This window comes from Rhinatrema bivittatum, chromosome 6 (genome assembly GCF_901001135.1).
Source record: "Rhinatrema bivittatum chromosome 6, aRhiBiv1.1, whole genome shotgun sequence".
Taxonomy (NCBI): Eukaryota; Metazoa; Chordata; class Amphibia; order Gymnophiona; family Rhinatrematidae; genus Rhinatrema; species Rhinatrema bivittatum.
The window spans coordinates 250842464-250861939 of record NC_042620.1 but is presented as its reverse complement, the minus strand read 5'-3'; the positions used below and the strand labels follow the sequence as shown (position 1 = coordinate 250861939).

Genomic DNA, 19476 nt, shown 5'->3' with positions numbered 1-19476 from the left:
TCCTCTACAGCCCCTTTCCAAGTATCTTCCCTGCTTTTCTCCCCCCATGGTCCCTTCCTGAGTGTTTACCCTCCTGTCTTCTTCCCCATGCAGCCCCTTCCCTACTCTCCCCCCTTGGCCCCATCCCAAAATGTCTCCTCCCTCTTAAGGCTCCTTTCCAAGTGCTTTCACTCCCTCTAGCCCTTTCTTCCCTGAGGCCCCTTCCCTCCTTCCCCCTCACCATGGCTATACTACTCATTTACTGCAGCTTTTCTCCCTCTCTGTCAGGCCGGCAGGGCACTGAGAGTACCCACAGAAGGGGCCAGAAATGCTCCTCAGGATTATCACCCTGCCGCCTCTGGTCCTGTGGAGCAGTAGTTGTTGAGTGCACTGGTGGCAGTGCACTTCCCCTCCTCATGGTGGCAATCAGCCGCACGCTTCTCTGCTTCCTCTCCACACTGGTTTGGGCTTCTCGAAGCTGCAATCTTGCTTTCCTCCTCTCAGTGCAGGATCAGGCAGTGGGATTAGGTAGCAGCTCCTCAGAGGTGAAGTCAGCTTGTTCTTTTTCTCAGCAGTTACACTTTGGTTGTCTTCCTTCCGGCAGGCCCCCTGTCATGGTCTTGTGGATTCCAAGTTGGGAACCAATGTCCTAGAAAGCACCTCCCAATGTAACTCATCTTCTTGAAGGCATCTTTTTTTAACACTCATTTCTTGTCCAGCCCCCACAAAATACATTGTTCTCTCTCTAACATTTAATTCTCATCCTTCCCTGGGTAATGCCCCCCCCCCCCCACCTCCATTTTTCTATTTTTACGCCATCCTTTCAATCCTTAAGGATAGCCCACAGCAGTTTATAAAGGAAAATTGGTTCTTACCTGTTAATTTTCATTCCTGGAATACCATGGATTAGTCCAGACTCCTGGGATTATGCCTCCCTTCCAGCAGATGGAGACAGAGAATGTTGCACTGGCATATAACCCGGTGTGCCACCTGCAGTCCCTCAGTATTGACCTGTACCAAGCCAAAAATATCCCTATAAGCACCTTAATTCAAATTACTTTCCACAAATGAGCAAGGGAAGAGAGGTTAAACCCCAACCAAAAAACTATACACTTAAAAAAAAAAAAATCAAAAAACCTCCAAACCATGAGAACAAACTTGAAATCTTAATCAGCTCTGCATCCTAAAGAAACCAGAATCAAGTCAGAAATACGAGCGGACTCTCCCCCATACAGGGCAGGACTCTGGATTGATCCGTAGTATTCCAAGAATGAAAATTAGCAGGTAAGAACCAAATTTTCCTTTCCTGTTCATATACGGATCAGTCCAGAATTCTGGGATGTACTCAGGCTTCCCTAATTAGGGTGGAACTGGGAGAGTCCTGCTTGAAGAACACTCTCACCAAAACCCATGGTCTCTGGGGCTTGGACATCCAACCGATAATGTCTGGTGAAAGTGTGCAACAACTTCAAAAGTAGCCACCTGACAAATTTCTTGTGGCAACACCTACTGACATTCTGCTCAAGAAGTCGTCTGAAACCAAACTGAGTGTGCCCTCAAGCCCTCCGGAACCAGATGCCCCTTACAGATATAAGCCGAGCTTATTGCCTCTTTCAGCCATCTTGCTATCGTAGACTTTGAAGCCTTCTGATCCTTCTTAGGACCACTCCAAAGCACAAAGAGAGGGTCAGACACCCTGAAGTTATTGGTGACTTTGAGGTAACGCAACAAAGCCTGCTTCACATCCAAATGTCTTTAGCTTGCGGGGCCGACAAGTCCAAATCTGGAAAGACCGGAAGTTCCACAGTCTGGTTCAAATGAAACGCTGACACAATTTTCAGGAGAAAAGAGGGCATCATCCTCAAAGATATCCTGGAATTAGAGATTCTCTGGGCAGAACAAATGGCTCCCAGAAACACCACTTTCAAAGTAAGATCTTTTATCGTTGTCCTTCTTAAAGGTTCAAAAGGAGCCATATACAACCCTCTAAGGACTAAATAGAGGTTCCAAGCGGGACATATTTTCTGCACAGGAGGATGCAAATGCTTTGCTCCTGAAGGAAATGAACCACATCTGAGTGAGTAGCCTATGACCATCCATGCATTTTGCCTCCCAGGCAGCCAAAGGCTGCAACCTGAACCTTAAGAGAGCTAAAGGCCAAGCCTTTTACCAAACCTTTTTGCAAAAAAACGCAAAGATGTGAGCTATCGAGGCCTGAGTCAAGACTATTCCTTGACCCGTACACCAGGACTCAAAGACTTTCCAGACCCTTACATATGATAAAGAAGTAGAAGTCTTTCTAGCCTGCAACAGGGTGGAAATGATATCCTTTCTCCCTCAAAACGTCTCCTCTCAAAAGCCAAGCCATTAGATAAAAGTGATCTACCCTCTCTGAAAATACTGGGCCCTGCCGCAGAAGTTTCAGTAAATGAGCGAGTCTCAGTGGAACGTCCACTGCCATGTTGACCAGGTCCACGAATCATGGGCGCTGTGGCCAATCTGGCACCACCAGAATCACCTCACCGGGGTGATTTTCAATTCGTCTTAAATTTCCTACCAGAGGCCATAGAGGGAACATATAAAGAAGAATCCCTCGGGGCCAAGGGAGCACTAGAGCATCTACTCCCTCCGCTCCATGTTCTCTTCTGCAACTGAAGAACTGGGGTGCTTTGACGTTCTTCCACGATGCCATCAAGTTCAATTGGGGAATACTCCACCGGAAACAAATCACAACCATCGCCTCCTCCGACAGCTCCCATTTTCCGGGATACAGCTTCTGGCAACTGAGAGAGTCTGCTTTACATTGTCTACTCTGGCAATGTGAGAGGCTGCTAGCATAGCTAGATGCTGTTCCACCCAAAGAAACAACTTCTGAGCTTCCTGGGCCACCACTTGACTCCTGGTTCCCCCTTGTTGACTGATAAAGGTCACTGTGGTCGTGTTGTCTGACAAGATGCACACCGCGCGACCGCTCAACAGAGGCAGAAACGCAACCAATGCGTACCTCACTGCCCTCATCTCCAAATGATTGATAGACCAGGACTTCTCTTCCTCGGACCACTGTCCCTGTGCCCACTGATTCTGGCATACAGCTCCCCAGCCGAAAAGACTGGCATCTATGGTAACCCCCATCCAGTCTGGGATCTCTAAGTCAACTCTGTGCCGCAAATGCTCCTGACCAAGCCACCATGAAAGACTGGACCTTGCAGGCTCCTCAAGAGACAGCGGAAGATGAAACTGCTCTGACAAAGGATCCCACCGGGAAAGGAGCACCCGCTGTAGCAGCCTCATGTGCACAAAGGCCCAAGGAACTAACTCTAACATTGAGGCCACAGACCCCAACATCTGGAGGTAATCCCAGACCCTGGGCACCTCCGCATCCAACAGGCTGCGCACCCGACTCTGCAACTTAAGAATACGATCCTCTGTCAGGAAAACTCTTCCTGCCCTGGTATCGAAGCGTACTCCCAAGAACTCCAGAACCTGAGAGGGGGTGAGATGACTCTCTGCCCAATTCACCACCCACCCCAGGACCTCCAATTGCTGCAAGACTTGAGCCATCGCCTGAATAGCAAGAGCCTCTGACTTTGCTCAGATGAGCCGGTCATCCAGATAGGGATGAACCAAGATGCCCCTTCTAAGCGCTACTGCCACCACCACCATCACCTTGGTGAACATCTGTGGTGCCGTTTCCAAGCCAAATGGAAGAGCACAAAACTGAAAATGCTTGCCAAGAATCATGAAGCGGAGAAATCTCTGGTGATCCAGGTGAATCAGAATATGTAGATAAGCTTCGGTCAAGTCTAGCGACACTAGAAACTCTCCCTTGCATATTGATGCGATCACCAAATGCAGCGTTTCCATTTAAAAATGAGGAACCTTGAGAGTGACAGTCACCTTTTTTAAATCCAAAATTGGATGGAAGGACCCCTCCTTTTTTTGGAACCATGAAATATATGGAATACCTTCCCGTCCTTTCTTCCCCCACTGGAACCGGAACCAGAACCATGGTGCTTAATGCTTGTAGCCGCTCCATGGTTTCTTGAACTACCCTTTTCTTTGGGAATGAAGTGAAAGGGTGCACCATGAACAAGTTCTGTAGCTGGCGAGAGAACTCTAAAACATAATCATCTCTTATCATGCTGAGGACCCACCGGTCTGATGTGATTTTGGTCCACTCCTCATAAAAGAGAGTCAGACGCCCTAAATAGGAGTGGAACGGCCTCACTTCATTGGGTGAATTTGGCTCCACCAGAGTCCAAGACCTTTTCTGCCTGGCTTCCTGCCCCCTCAAAAGGACTGGTTCCAGGATTGCTGCCTCCCAGCACCTTGCTTCTGAAACCCTGCCGAGGGCCTACAAGAATGTTTGGTCGAAACTGGGACCACCCTGCAAAGGACCCTTTGTTACCTTTGGGCCTGGCTTCTGGTAGCCTCTGCCCTTTGGTCTCCCTGAGACGCTTTACGAGCTCCTCAAAGTCCTTGCCAAATAGGAGCTTTCCCTTCAAAGGTAAGGCTCCCAACTAAGACTTAGATCACACATCCGTCGACCAGTTTCTTAACCAAAGGAGCCTTCTGGCCGAAACTGCAGACATCATAATCCTCGAAGATGTTCTGATCAGGTCATATAGGGTATCCATCACATAGGCCGCTGCTGCCTCCAAACAGTCCACCTGCTTAGTCTCCGATGAAGATAGCGACTTTGTGGCCTGCAACTGCTGAACCCAGTGCAAACTGGCCCTCTGCATGAAGCTACTGCACACGGCAGCCCGAATGCCCAACATAGATACCGCAAATATCTTTTTGAGATGAATCTCCAACTTCCTGTCCTGCATGTCCTTCAGCGCTGCTGAACCAGCCATGGGAATAGTGATCTTCTTAGTGACTGCAGACACGTCCACATTAGGAAGTGCCAACAACTCGAGGGTGTCCTCCGGCAATGGATATAACTTAGCCATCACCTGACCTACCTTCAGGCTTGTCTCAGGATTATCCCACTCTCTGACCACCAGCTTTTTTACTGACTTGTGAAACGGAAAAGCTTTCACTGGATCCCTCAGACAATCCATGACTGGGTCCACTCCCTCTTGATTGGACTCCTCCTGAGGAACCTTCATCCCCAGCTCCCTCGAGGACATGCAGAATTAAGGGCCACAACTCTTCTTTTTGGAATAAAACGTACCATCTTAGGGTTGTCCCCCTTGGCCACTGGCACCTGGCCCAAATCTTCATCCGGATCTGGCCCATGCAGACTTTTATCAGGGGTAGTTGGATCAGTGTCAGCCCCAGATGGATCCGTAAACACTGGAACCTGCAGAGCCCCTTCCAAGTCGTCGGAGTCAACATCCTGAGGACCCTGAATGCCTTGCGCAGAACCGGGCCCCCAGAACTTCCAGCTCTCTTAGTTGGCCGGTCCAGCCCCCCAGCTTCCTTCTGCGCCAAATATGCTTCATGCATTAGCAGGATAAATTCAGAGGAAAAAGGCATGGGATCATCCTTTTGAATGATCCCCTTCCCCATTCAAATCTGGCTCCTTCCTATTAAAAATGCCCTGCCACACCTGAGACAGCGAAGGGGGAAGGTCCTCACCCCCCCCCCCCCCCCCCCAGAAGCAGCTCAGAGAGGCCCTCAGCCTCAAACATGGTTGACTTTCTCGCGCCCGGCGGGGGCGACTGCCAGCAAAGACGCTCCCGCACTTGTTTTGGCTCTAGCCTGCCATTCATGCGCGGACTCTGACGGCCCCAATCCACCCTCTTCTCCGGAGAGGCAGCGGGAGCACAGCCCAGTCGAAAGAGACACGCCTGCGCATCACATGAGCAGCATGCATTGCCGCGCGCTTCATATCCTGAAGCCATGCCAACTGTACAGAAGCCCGACCACGTGGCGAAACAGCCCTGCTGCGCCACATTCTCAGCCAGAAGTCCACCGCCCACACACTCACCTCACAGCAGCTGCTCGAAGGCCCCCAATGCAGCTGACCCAGCCGCAAATGCCTTATTGCTTCTTTTTTTTTTTTTTTTTTTAAAGAAACCAGATTTTTTTTTTAAACTTTACTTACAACTAAAGAAGCCTAGCAAGATTTCCCCCAAAAAAGAGCTACTGCAGAGTGATTGTTCTCCTGGGGGAAGAGGGAACTGGCCCCACCGTTTATATCCCCCCCACTCATCTCCCTCAACACCAGGAGGGATAGTCTCACCAGGGCCTCACAACCTCCTGGGAGGATAACTGAAAAGAATTTAAATTCTCTCTCCCCTTTTTTTTTTTTTTTTCAGACTGCAGGGACTGCACCTCTGTCCATCTACTGGAGACAGAGAAATACTGAGGGGCTGCAGGTGGCACACCAGGTTATATGCCAGTGCAACTTTCTCTCTCCATCTGCTGGAAGGGAGGCATAAACCCAGGAGTCTGGACTGATCCGGGTATGAACAGGAACATACAATACATAATACATACATACAATACATAATATACAAAACACCTGTGCAGTTCACCAAATATGATTCATATGAATCATATTTGTATACTTCAAAAAATCTAAACCCCATCACTTGGCTAACTCTCATTCACTCTCAATAGGGGATGGAATATAAAGAATAAACGCAATAACAATAAATTATTAAAAATGTTCAGACGTTCTCTTTTCTAATGCCAAACACAACTCACCAGAGCGGTAACTCTTTCAAGTTCACCACTCCCTGGCCTCTCCATGCCCACGGCCTTTCAGACGGCACCTTCTGTCTCCACTTTGTGGGTGGAGAACCCCAGTAATGGGAGCCCGGCCACAAACTGGGATAAGGAGCAGGACAGATGCTGGAACCATTTTGACCAAAGTCCTGCAATTGCTGCCCATGAAAGTCCCGATTGGGCTGCCAGTACTCTGGTACAGGCTGGTGACTGCTCACTCTTCTTCTAGTTGATAGGATCCCCATGGAACATGCCTGAAAAGGGTTTGCTGGCTTCTGACTCTTAGGCATTTCCATTGGGCCTCCTCAGGCTACAGAGAGCAACAAGTTAAGGCCATATTTTGCACCCTAAAAAAAAAAAAAAAAAAAGGAAGAAAATCATGGCTTTGATAATAACTCATTCAGGCCCTAAGGACAGGAGTAAAAAAAATATGTGCTGTATTTCACCACACATTTTCTGAATGCACATACAAAAAAAAAAAGTTCTGATGCAGTAATCTAACAGTAAGCAAATGTATTGGGAGTTTTAAAAAAAAAGCTCATAAACCTAAAATTGTGTGCAAAACAAAAAAAATACCATGCAAAAATGCTTCATTACAATGTGATTTACATGGAGGAGCACAATTTTTGTATGCTAAAATCCTTATTAAATTGGGATTAAATTTATGAGCATGAAAATGTGCACAGAAATGGGAGTTAAAATGTTCACTCAACCTAATGCACCTTATTACATCAGCCTATCGGTGCATATGAAAGTAGCTCAGAGTTCTGGAGCAGGCACGGATTGTAACTCACAAACCACCGTGAAAGAAGCTTTGGGCTCTGGTGCTAGAGCTGATAGCAGTACACAAATGTCAGAGTCATTCAGGACCCTGGAGAGAGCGCCACAGGTTTAGAGCTGCAGCTGCCAGCAAATCAGTGAGAAAATATGAGTAGCTTGGGAATATACAGTCGCTTTGAAATGGACCTTACAGCAATCCCCAGGGGGAGAGTAAACATTACTGTACAGCAGTAGCATTAACTCATTGAAGGCTCTATTTATTAAGCATTTTCCTCATAGATACAAAATGAAAGAAAGCCTTTAGCAAATAAAGCCACTGAAGGAATGTGAGCTTAGGTCACTAAAAGAGGTGCCGATATCTGCAGTTTTCAAAACTGTAACTTATGTCATCTTCTCAATATGCTTTCCTTTCTGGCACAATTTTTGCATTTTTCCCCAATTGCACCTTTTTAAAATTCTTCAATTCCTCTTTATTGCCTGGCAGCTTCCTACTGCTCATTTTATTTTCTCCTGGTTCCATTATCCCTCTCAGACACCATGAGCTATGAGGGATTTTTCGCCCTGCCTCAGCCTGGCTGTTGTAATGACAATCTTTGGCTGAGAGGCACAGACTGCTACTCTCTTTGGAGCCAGTGTACTCTGAACTGGCTGGTAGATACCACTGTTGTGCATCAGACAAGTACCCTCCTTCGCCGAAGGTGGTGGATGCTGTCTCTGCGGTATCTCCAGCCAGCATGATGATCAGAAGCAGGGTCCAGAAACAAACTTGGGTCTCCTACTTCCCTGGTTTTAACCTTAAAATGCATCTATACTTTGGTTCCCCCACCATCTTGCCTCATCTTTTTTATTCTACTCTTGTCACACTGCTCAGTTACACCTTCTCTTTACAGTACCATGCTAAGTTTATTTGAATCATTAATTAGATGCCTAATTCCCAAAGAGCTCTAAGCATTGTACAGTAATAAGTAGGGATACATAATACATCACAATACATAAAAAATATCAGCATGAATAAAAAGTTATATACTCTTCCATGTCTTTTCCCTACTTGCATCTTTACTGTGAAATAAGCCCCCCCCCCCCCCCCCCCCATTGAAAATGCTCCTCTGGTAGTCTTCTAGTCTGGGCTCAAAACCAATTGTTTCAAACTGATCTTTCCCTAATTCAACAGTTTTGTATTTTAGGCTCATTTCCCTTGAACTATGTACCAGTAATATATTCAAACCTGGTTATATTCTATTATATATTTCGTATGATAGAACCACCATAATCTAGAGTGAAATAGAGACTTTCATATAAATGTACAGCAAATTAGATGTTAATACACTGTCACTTCACTTAAGAAATCACTAACTACGCTTTTATGCTGTGTTATTTTTAATCAGTCTCACTGTATTTTTTTTTGCACATTACAACATTTTTAATGTCACATTTTTTAATTTTTTTGCAAAATACAAAAATGAGACTGATTATAAATAATATAGACCAAATGTGCCATTTTGGATCTCAGCTACAGCTAGTTTGAATCTCCACACGAGATAAGTTGTTTCAGTTTTATTACGGTAAATATTTAGTAAATATGTTTTATCTGCATTTCAACATTTTTTTGCAAAAAAAAAAAAAGAGACTAATAATTAAAAATAATAGCACAGCATAAAAGTACAGTTAGTGACTTAAGTGAAGTGACAGTGTAATAACATCTAATTTGCTGTTCATTTATATGAAAGTCTCTATTTCACTCTAGATTTTGGTTGCTCTATTTGTTATTTCCCTTAGTGGTGTAATCGCTGATATTGGGTTTTTCATATTATATTTTGTACGATGCTATGGGTAAGGCACCCAACAACTATAAAAATAGTCAGGGTAGCCCAGGCCTCTGAAGCAGCAGCTAAAGGCCTGTAAAACAGAAGTTGATAATGCTGTAAAGAATGTAGGACAGTTCCAATCCTCAAATGCTGGAAACAGATCTGGTTGCCAAGAGAGATTATTTATCCAAATTAACCTCGTTCTTGGATCAAATATATGCAAACATATCTTCAGGAAACAAAACTGCTGGTAATACATGGCAAAAAATGACACAAGCCTAGTTTTGCAAAGCAGTATTGGGTTAGCATAGCAACAGTTGCTATGCAACTTTGCCATCATCATCTACTTTCAGGAAGAGAGCACTGCCCTGGAATTTGCACTTTTCAAGGCAAAGCAATCCTTATGTTAGTACACAACACAAGAGACTGCAGTGCTTGTGCCTTAGAAAGAGGGGGGGGGGGGGGGTGTCTCTTTCCTTTGGCCCGGGAGAGAACAAACCAGTCGCCCAGGTGAAAAGCAGAGTTAGGATCTCAGACTCCCAGAGAAATGCAGTTAGATCACACCTGGGGATCTTGGTCTCATAAACCTGGAAAGGAAGTCAGCCCAGGAGATTTGATCCTCTGACTCAATTTGGAAAGGAAGATACAGTACAGGTCTGGGACTGAAGACAAGAGACATGTCTTGACTAGAAGGAAAAGAGAGCACAGAAGAGTGAGAGACTGGGTGGGAGGGGAGGAAAGACACATAATAGGAAGTATTTTTTCACTCAGTGCACAATCAAACCATGAAATCTGTTGCCAGAGGACATGATCAGGGCAACTAATACAGTGAGATTCAAAAGGGGGTTGGACAAGTTTCTGAAGGAAAAAGTTCATAAACAGTTATTAGCCAGGTAGACTTAGGAAAGCCATCACTTATCCCTGAAATAGTTCAACTATTTGGGTACTTGTGTCCAAGTCTGGCCACTGTCAGAGACAAGATGCTGGGCTGGATGGACCTTGCTCTGACCCAGCATGGCACTTATGTTAAGGGAGAATGATTTAAGCCAGTGATAAATATGGAGGAAAGAGAGAGGAAATAGGAAAGTTGTAGAGAAAAACATAAAGGCAGCACGCTTCTATTGAGAATGAGGAAATGGATAACAAAAGAGAAAGCTGCAGGAAACAGTAAAACGGGCAAATAAATGAGAAAAAAAATTATGAACAAGCAGATAAAACGAAGACGGCAGAAAAAATGCCTCATGCAAAAATATTTAAAAATTATTTATTTAAGCAATTATTTTCAAATTGCTACACAAATACCTCGGAATAAAGCATTACTTGTGAAAATCCTGAACCCCTTATCTGATTTTGGACACGAGAGGTACGGGGCATTATTATGAATCATTTCTATAGTGCAAACAGCCTTCTACAGCCACACTTCTTGCACAACAGTCCCCACTCCTCGAAGCCTGGTTTTTACAATCTGGTCAACACAGACAGGCATGACACGCAACCAGAAACAAGAGGCTTCTGAGCTAAGGCAGCAAGGTCGTGGCAGGGGATCAAAGTAGCCGGATTAACCGGGGGAAACTGAGCATCAGCAAATACGATGCTGACGTTATGAACTATTTACTAAATCAGATAGTAAAGGGTTACCAGAAGACCGGGATTTCAGGGCCATGTCTTCTTCGTTCATATATTCCGGGGAGGTCCCAGTGGCCTTCTAGGATCCCTCGGGTAACAGGTGTTTGTCCCTCCAAACCCCGCTGCAGCCGCGCTCTATCCCGCCCCCCCCCCCCAGCCGATGCGACGGCGGCTCGCCCGCCCCGGCCACCTACCGCTGCCGCCCTCCGCCTCCTGCTTTCATCGCTTCGCAGCGCCTTCCAAAGCCGCTTGAGCCGCGCGGGCTTCCGTACTACCCAGTAAACGGAAGTTCGTCTGTGCAGCGAAAACGGCGTGGCCAGGACGGGGACGGAAATTGCGGCGAGCACGCCGCCGCTGCCAACGAGAAAGCAACGGGGGCGGCGGCGGAAGGAAAAAGGAAAGGAGTAGGGAAGCGAGCGGCGGGCCCGAGAAAGGAGGGGGCGAAGCAATTGACGGCCAGCTAGGCAGGAGAGGGGGAGGAGGAGGCGGTATCCTAGGACAGAGGGATGAGCGATATGGGGGGGGGGGAGAGGAAGGAAAAAGAAGAGCAGGTAGATTAACCAGGCGGGGGACCTGAATAGCAGCCCGGAAGGGAGTGCAGGAGGATGACCACAGATGGAGCGGATAAGAGCGAACGGGCAGGAGCTGAGGAGTGGGGGAGGGTTGCAAGCGTTAACCCGGGGGGCGGGTGAGCAGACGGCCAGAAAGAAAGGCTAAATCAGAGGAGGAAGGAGGAACATGTTTTGGCACCAGGTCACAAACCTAATTTGATTAGAGCCAGTAGGAAATAGCCGCTGAACCTCTTTATTGCCCTTTCTATGCTCTGTAATTAGGGTCATTTGGTTATTTTTCCCAGGAACTTCAGGGTTTATTATGACGAGAACAAAAACGGGAAAAAGTCAGTGGTAAAAAAATGACTTTTTGGTAAATATTTTTTTAATTTAGAGTGGAAGCATAGCCTAATGATCAGAAGTAACAGGCTGAGAACCAGGGAAACCAGTGTTCAAAGCCTGCTGATGCATCTTGTGATCTTGAGCAAGTTGCTTCTTCTGCCAATTGCCTCAGGTACAAATTTAGGGCCTCATTTCCAGGCCGATTCAGAAAAATGCGTGGGAGAGCGGGTAAGCGCAGGCCACTCTCCTGGGCGCGCGATTCAGGAGGGTGGCCTATGCAAGTTAGGGGAGAGGTAAAAGGAGGCGCAAGGGGCACTAGCGCGTCCCTAGCGCCTCCTTTTTGACAGGAGCAGTGGCTGTCAGTGGTTTGACAGCCGACGCTCAATTTTGCCGGTGTCTGTTCTCAAACCCGCTGACAGCCACGGATTCGGAAAGTGGACGCCGGCAAAATTGAGCGTCCATCTTCGACCGGCGGGCCGATTTTTAATTTATTTTTTTTAATTTTTACTTTTTTTTTTTTTACTTTTGGGGCCTCCGACTTAATATCGCTATGATATTAAGTTGGAGGGTGTACAGAAAAGCAGTTTTTACTGCTTTTCTGTACACTTCCCCAGCACCGGCAGAAATTAATGCCAGCCTTTGGGCAGGCGTTAATTTCTGAAAGTAAAATGTGCGGCTGGCTGCACATTTTACTTTCTGTATCACGCAGGAATAACTAATAGGGCCATCAACATGCATTTGCATGTTGTGGGCGCTATTAGTTTCGGGGGGTTGGACGCACGTTTTCGACGCGCTATTACCCCTTACTGAATAAGGGGTAAAGCTAGCGCGTCGAAAACGCGCGTCCAAACCTGGGCTAACAGTGCACTCCACCAGAACGTACTGTACTGTATCGGCCTGTTACTGGGGGGGGCGGCGGAAGGGAGAGAGGAATGCTTAGTAAACGACAGGGGAGAATGAAGAAAGTGGATCTATATTCAGGCAACAATCAACAAGGACTGAATTACACAGTCTGAATAAACAGATAAGCATGGGTGTAGCTTGCTTATTGCGGTGGTTAATACCCCTAACTAATTAAGCTATTTCACTTAGATGCAGTTCCAACACGGCTCTCTACATTAATGGTGGGGTGGAAGGGAAATAGAATAAAAAAAGGTTACTAAGAGCCAAGAGAAACAGATAAGTATGTGAGAGAAAAAAAAAGTGCGAAAGCTTGCTGGGCAGATTGGATGGGCCGTTTGGTCTTCTTCTGCCATCATTTCTATGTTTCTATAAATAAGGTCCTTAGATTGTGAACCCTATAGGGACAGAGAAATACCTACGGTATATGAATGCAACACATCTTGAGCTACCAATGAAAAGTTGTGAGCTAAAGAAATTAAAAAAAAAACAAAACTTGTTGGTCTTTAATTTATTTTTTTTAACTTTAGTTTGTTTTGGCTCCTTTTTCCTCTCATCAAAACACTCTCTCCTTCCCTCCAGGTACCACTTTTCCTCATTACTGTCACCCACTTTCCCAGCACACTTGGTAACAGGACTGCCCAAGTTTTTTTCTTTCCAGCCTGGATCATCTTTCCTGCACCTTCATGGCACAATAATCTCTCCCCATAGGCACTATCTTTGTGGGCTCACAATCATCTGCCTCCCACAGTGCAGTCATCATCTCTCCCAATGCAATCATTCTCTCTCCTTCACTGCCTTTGTGTAATCATTTTTCCTTCCCCCCCACCCCTCTGGCACAACCATCATCTCACATCCACTCCCCTTTGTACAATTATATTTCCTCCCTCCTCATTCCTCTGGTACAATAATTTGTCTCCCATGCCTTTGGCATCTTGGCACAATAATCATCACTCCTCCACCCTCTGTGACACAATCAACTTCTCTTCCCCTTACCTCTTTGGCTAATGTCACAGTCATTGGTTCTCCCCCATCCCATGTGATTTCTTACCCTCATAGCAAACACACCCTGTGAGAGTTCTCTCAGCAAGCCAACAGGAGATAGGATAGGTAGTGCTTCTTTCTTGCTGCTGCTGACTCCTCTTCAAACTTCCCTCTGCAGTTAGAATCATATGGAGTCGATGGGTCTCTTGAGCCCTAGAGCCCTGCAATTCCAGGTGCAAGGGGAAGAAGAGTTACTAGCAGTAAGAAGCACTGCCTATCCTATCTCCTGCTGGCTGGAGGAGCTAAAGCAAGGAGTGGGGACACCCCCTTCTGTGATGCCTGCAACAGTGGTTCACTCCCTCTCTTCTCTCTGGTTTATTTAGGGGGCAGGAATGAGGGAAAAGCTGATTTTGCTGTGGCTTTTCTTTGTGGCACACAGTTTGGTGAAAATTAGTTTAAACCAGTTTTCACCTTTGCAAAAATCCTGGGAATTTATGGGTGAAAATCAGTTTAAACCAAAACTGAAGGCCCCTACCTATAATCTTCACTGTTAGAAATATCAAGGTTGATATTCAGTACCACTTAGCCGGCTAAGTGGTGACTGGGAAATAGACATTTTGGCTAGAAGCTATGTATCAGGTTAATTTAGTCGGATAAGTCGGATAACTGCGCAATAGCAGGTCTAAAGTTAGCTGGATAAGACTTATCCGGTTAACTAGTGATTTCTTCAGGGATATTCAGCAGCGTAGCCGGCTAACAGGGTCGTTCATCAAAGTGCATTATGGTGTTAACACCCGCAATAACGCCATAACGCATGCAGTATTTATCGCAGTGTGGTGCAAATGCAAATTTATTCAAAGGGGCAGGATTGGGGAGGGATTAATGAAAATGAGGGGTATGATAACGTAACACACACACTAGCAGACGCTTTTAACACCAGAAATAACCACCTTTTTTGTAGACATTAAGCTGTGTGATAAGCTTGAAACGGCAATTTGCAACAAATATTGCAGATTCTGTTTTGGGGAGTGGAGTGGAGTGAGAGAGTGCCTTTGGGATGGCACACTTAATAGTCAACTATACAGCTATAGGAGAGGCAGCTAATAACTCGAGGTGAGGTTTTGGTGGTGGTGTAGGGTTTAGGGGTCAGTTTTACATGCAAAGTGAGACATATGAACTGCACAGTACACCTCAGTGAAGATTTGACGTCATTTGGAGTGAGGAAAGTTACACAAAGATGAGATTTCTACAATGTTCTCTGACCCTAGCTTGATGGACTCTATCAAACTAGGGCGAGAGAACATTGAAGTAATCTCATCTTAGTCTGACTTTCCTCACTCCAAATGACGTCAAATCTTCACTGAGGTGTGCTGTGCTATTTTTACATCTCACTCTGCATGTAAAACCGTCCCCAGAACTCTACATCACCACCAAAACCTCACCTCGAGTTACTAGCTGGCCTTCTTATAGTGATATGCATAGTTGACTATGATGAGGGCCTCATAAAGAGTCTCTTTCTCTCCATTATGTTTTGTTTTGTTTTTTTTTCATTTTAATCATTCTGTGTATTACTGTGGCAGAAGATACAAATTAACATGCCAATAAAGTAACCTGAATCTAAGAAGGAGAATGAATGGTGGGGTGGTAGTGGGTGGGGGAAAAGAAGGGGAGCTAGCGGTGGTCTTGGGGTTAAGGGGGGACTGTGAAGAGGGGTGGGATGAGCAGCAGCTCAAGAGGAAAGGTCAGAATGGAAAAAGGGAGGGGGGAAGCAAAGAAGGCAGTTGCCAAAGGGGACAGGAAGAGGGAGAGAGCTGGGGGGAGGGTGGGGGACATACAGCAGTCTTGGGGTGGAAGAGGAGAGTTGAGGAAGCCCTATAAATGACCCTGGAGTGTGAAGGGGGAAGAGAATGAGATGTAAATGGGAGCCCAAAACAACTGGGTGAAAAGAAGAAAGATGTGAGGAGAGGAGAAACAAAATAGATGAGTGAAGAAGGAGGTGCAAGATGGTGTGGGAGGATGAAGGGGCAAGCAGTGGGTAGCAGTAGGGGCAGAGGAGGAAGAGAAGTAAAGAAAATGAGGAAGAGGAGAACATGAAGAATGGTGGGGCATGAGAGCTGGGGGCCTCAAGTCACAGCTCCAAGTAGAGAAGGGGGAGGAAGTGATTAATCCAGAGGAAGGGGGGCAAGCAGGGAATTGAGGTGGTTAGGGGTGACAAGGAGGGGGGGGGGAGACAGAGAGAAAAGGTGGCTGTAAAGAAGGGAGGCAGAGGAGGGGCGGGGAGGTGACCAAGAGGGGGATTAGAGGGATGCAGATGTGGCCATGTGGGGGAGGCTGGGGGGAAGGGCTGGTACTTGCAAGGGTGGAGGCAGAGGCGGGAAGGAGTGGTATTTGGTTCCATGTGGTGAGTACATTTTGTAAAGTGTGCTGGTGATGTAGTGGGTTGTTTTTAATTAGGCAATAGATGAAGGTTTTAGATTAATTCTTCTAGGAATGTTTTGCAAAGATTAGTGTATATTCTTTAGGGAAAGAAATAAAAAGTGTTTTGAAATAGATTGTTGAATTTGCACCATACATTCCCATGTTTTGGGGTTAATGTGTAGCTAAGATTTAATGCCCAAAAATGCTGAGTCATTCATTTGGGCTGCAAAAACCTAAGGAAGAGGAACAGTATAAAGGGTGAAGTTCTAAGCAAGAAACAAGACTTCTGAGTGTGCAGTATTTAAGCGATTAGAAATAAACAAGAGCAGGATTAGAGGTGATTATATCTGATAATCTTAAGGTGGCCAAACAGGTGAATAAGATGACAGCAAAAGCTAGCAAGATGCTTGGGTGCATAGGGAAAGGAATGGTCAGCAGCAAAAAGGCAGTGATATTGCCTTTCAGGAGCGGTTTGACCTATCGGGGGATCGGGCTTCCCCCGGTGGGCCGGTCACTCTTGTCACGTGTTTTTTTTTTGTTTTTTTTTTAATTATAAAGTTTCAAACCAAAGTATTAGGGGGGCGCCGCGAGCAGTGCTATCCCGAGGGGAGCCAATGTCCCCGGGCGCAAGGAGGCTCATGCGGCCGCTGACCAGCGACACGTATATAGCAGGCAGATCGGCAGGGCCATGGTGGAGCTCACGTCACCACGGCCCGAAGAAAAAAATCGCTTTTAAACGCGCTGATGCTCCTCCTCCTTCCTGCCTGTGCGGCCCCGGAAGTAAACGTTGCCAGAGGCGCGTGGGCAGGAAGGAGGAGGAGCATCAGCGCGTGCAGAAGAGGAGCAGCGCTTACAGGCTGCCGCGAATCATCGCAGCGGCCCGAGAAGAGGAAGAGGCCCGGTAGCAGGGCCGCCTCGGCCCGAGAAGAGGAAGAGGCCCGGTAGCAGGGCCGCCGCGGCCCGAGAAGATCAGGGTCGCTGCAGAGCCCATCCTGCGGCGACCTACGAAGAGGAGGCCCAGAGGAGAGAGAGAGGCTGAGGGTCTGTAGAGTGTGTGTGTGCGTATATGAGATGAGTTGAGAAATTGTGTGTGGGGTAAGGATCTGAATATTTGCAGAGACAGCATGTGAGAGCCTGTGTGTGTGTGAGAGAGACAGCATGTGAGAGTGAGAGCTTGTGTGTGTGTATGAATGATTGTATGAGAGAGAGCATGTGACAGTGAGAGCCTATGCTTGAGTAAGACAGCATGTGGGAGTGAGAGAGAGAGCCTGTGTGTGTGAGAGTCAGACAGCATGTGCCAGTGAGAGATTGTGTGTATGAATGATTGTATGAGAGAGAGCATGTGAGAGTGAGAGCCTGTGTATATGAATGATTGTATGAGACACAGCATGTGATAGTGAGAGGCTGTCTGTGTGTGTGAGAGAGAGAAAGCATGTGAGAATGAGAACCTGAGTGTGTGTTTGAGGGAAGAAGATGGAGAGAAAAGAAATAGAAAAAAAGACAATATAAAAGGAATTGGCAAAAAAATAAGAAAGGGAAGGTGGGAAAAAAAAAGCCTGTGACCAACCGATTAGAAAACTAAGATCAGCCAGCAAAAGTAAAAAAAAAATAAATTACTTTTTAGTGATTGGCACATGTAATCTTTGGGAATGTGCAAGAATAGCACTTTCTCTATGCAAATCTCACAATGTATGAGATCAGCATGGAGAAAGTGGAAGCCCACGGGGCCTGCACAGAGGAGGCAGCAGAATGGGCTTCAGTGTCAGTAGCAGCAATCAGCACCTCCCCAATAGCCACACGGCAGCAGTAACAGTGGCAGCAGAGGAATGAGAGAGGCTCCGAGGTTGTTGGCAAAAGAAAGAGAGGGGGTCTGCCTTTAGTGTGTGCATGTGTATGAATGGGACTCTGCCTGGGGGTGTATGTGTGTGAATGCATGGGTGCCTGCCTGGGGGTCTGTGTGTGTGAGAATGAATGTGTGCATGCCTGGGGGATGGGGAGGGAGTGCTGTGAAAATAAATGGGAGCCTGCCTGGGGGTCAGTGTGTGAGTGTGAGAGCATGAGTGTGTATGAGAAAATCCAAGGGAGTAAGAGTTTGTGTTTGGGGGGGGGGGGGGGGTGTGTGGAGGGGGAGTGTCTTAGAGCCTGAGAGTGTGTCACTGTCAGTGAGAGCGAGAAGTTATGGTGGGTATAAGAGCATGAATGTGTATGTATGTGACAGTGTATGTGTGAGAGAGAATGGACATGTGAGTATGTGTGAGAGAGAGAGGATAACCTCCTAATCCTCAACAATATCAGGGTGACTGGAAATAAAGAGCTCCCACAGAAGGGGACAGCAGGGGCTTTTTAAAATCCTTATTAGTTTTAATTATTGGGTGTTATTTGATATATGTGCTGTTTTGAAATATTTTATTAGTGTTTGGGATATTGTAAAAAATGTATATGATTTTAATTAATAGAAATTCTATTTATCAGTAGTTTTAAAATATTCCTTTATTATGGTTTTACTATTATAACTGATGCTTTATGTTTCTTGATTTTATTTGTTTTATGAGGAATGGTGGTTCTATTTTTCTATTGTTAATACATGGAGTCTGGCTTTTGGAGTTTCTATTTCAATTTTAGTCAATTTGTGCTCTTTCATTTTATATTCTGTATTTGGTGAGAGTTTGTGTTCCGCATGCAAAGACTGAGATGAAGCATTCTTTTAGCATGTGGTTTCTCTGTAGGGATCTGTAGTAGCTTGGCCTGTTCTGTTCTGTTTTCCTGATAGGAGGTGTATTGTTATTTTAGATTCTGGTGTAATATTTGTAGTATTCTTTTTCATAGGTGGGGTTGTTATTCTTTGAGTGTTGGCAAATAGTACTGTGTTGATATGGGAGGACCATACCGAAATATAGGAGTGTGTACATATATATGTAAATTATATATGTAAATTATATTGTATATGTAATTGGGTACCCATAGGCCAGTATGGAGAAAAATCCCCCGGGCCACTATTTTCCCACAATCCACCCCTGTTGCCCTTGTATAAGTCCCCAGTGAGATCTCATTTGAAATACTTTGTACAAGGTGGCCCATGGAAAAGTAGCCTGCCTGCGTGGCACTGGTATTGGAGGCGGGCTACTTTTCCATGGGCCACCCTGTTCAATTCTGGAGACAATGCTTTCAAACGGATATAAGCAAGATAGAGTCCATGCAGATAGTGGCTACTTAAATGAGCAATGGTCCTCATTATAAAGCATATGGGGAAACACTTAAAGATCTATATACCCTAGATGTATACAGAACTTTTGGCAGTTATCTTGGAAGGCTAATTGCCTGACACAAAAATAAAAATATCAATTTCCTTTATTTTTATATATTGTCTTTAATTATTTTCAATGGTTTTTTTTTCTGTTTTATTTTTAAAT

General features: G+C 45.8%; 1 protein-coding gene across 3 annotated transcripts in view; it reads right to left on the bottom strand.

The window, feature by feature from the left end:
• The window catches only part of LOC115094088, a 42334-nt gene extending 30965 nt beyond the window's left edge, over positions 1 to 11369 (bottom strand). Inside the window, exons 1-2 of one of the 3 annotated variants that reach the window (XM_029606784.1) lie at positions 11066 to 11368; positions 6640 to 7007 (exon numbers count right to left, since the gene is read on the bottom strand). In XM_029606784.1, coding sequence (XP_029462644.1) covers positions 6640 to 6956 — 317 coding nt within the window. In that variant the 5' untranslated portion in view covers positions 6957 to 7007; positions 11066 to 11368. Of the gene's footprint in view, positions 1 to 6639; positions 7008 to 10883; positions 11035 to 11065 lie in introns of those variants that run through there. The other 2 variants (XM_029606785.1, XM_029606786.1) reach the window with 2 other exon arrangements.
• Between the last annotated feature and the right edge of the window lie 8107 nt (positions 11370 to 19476).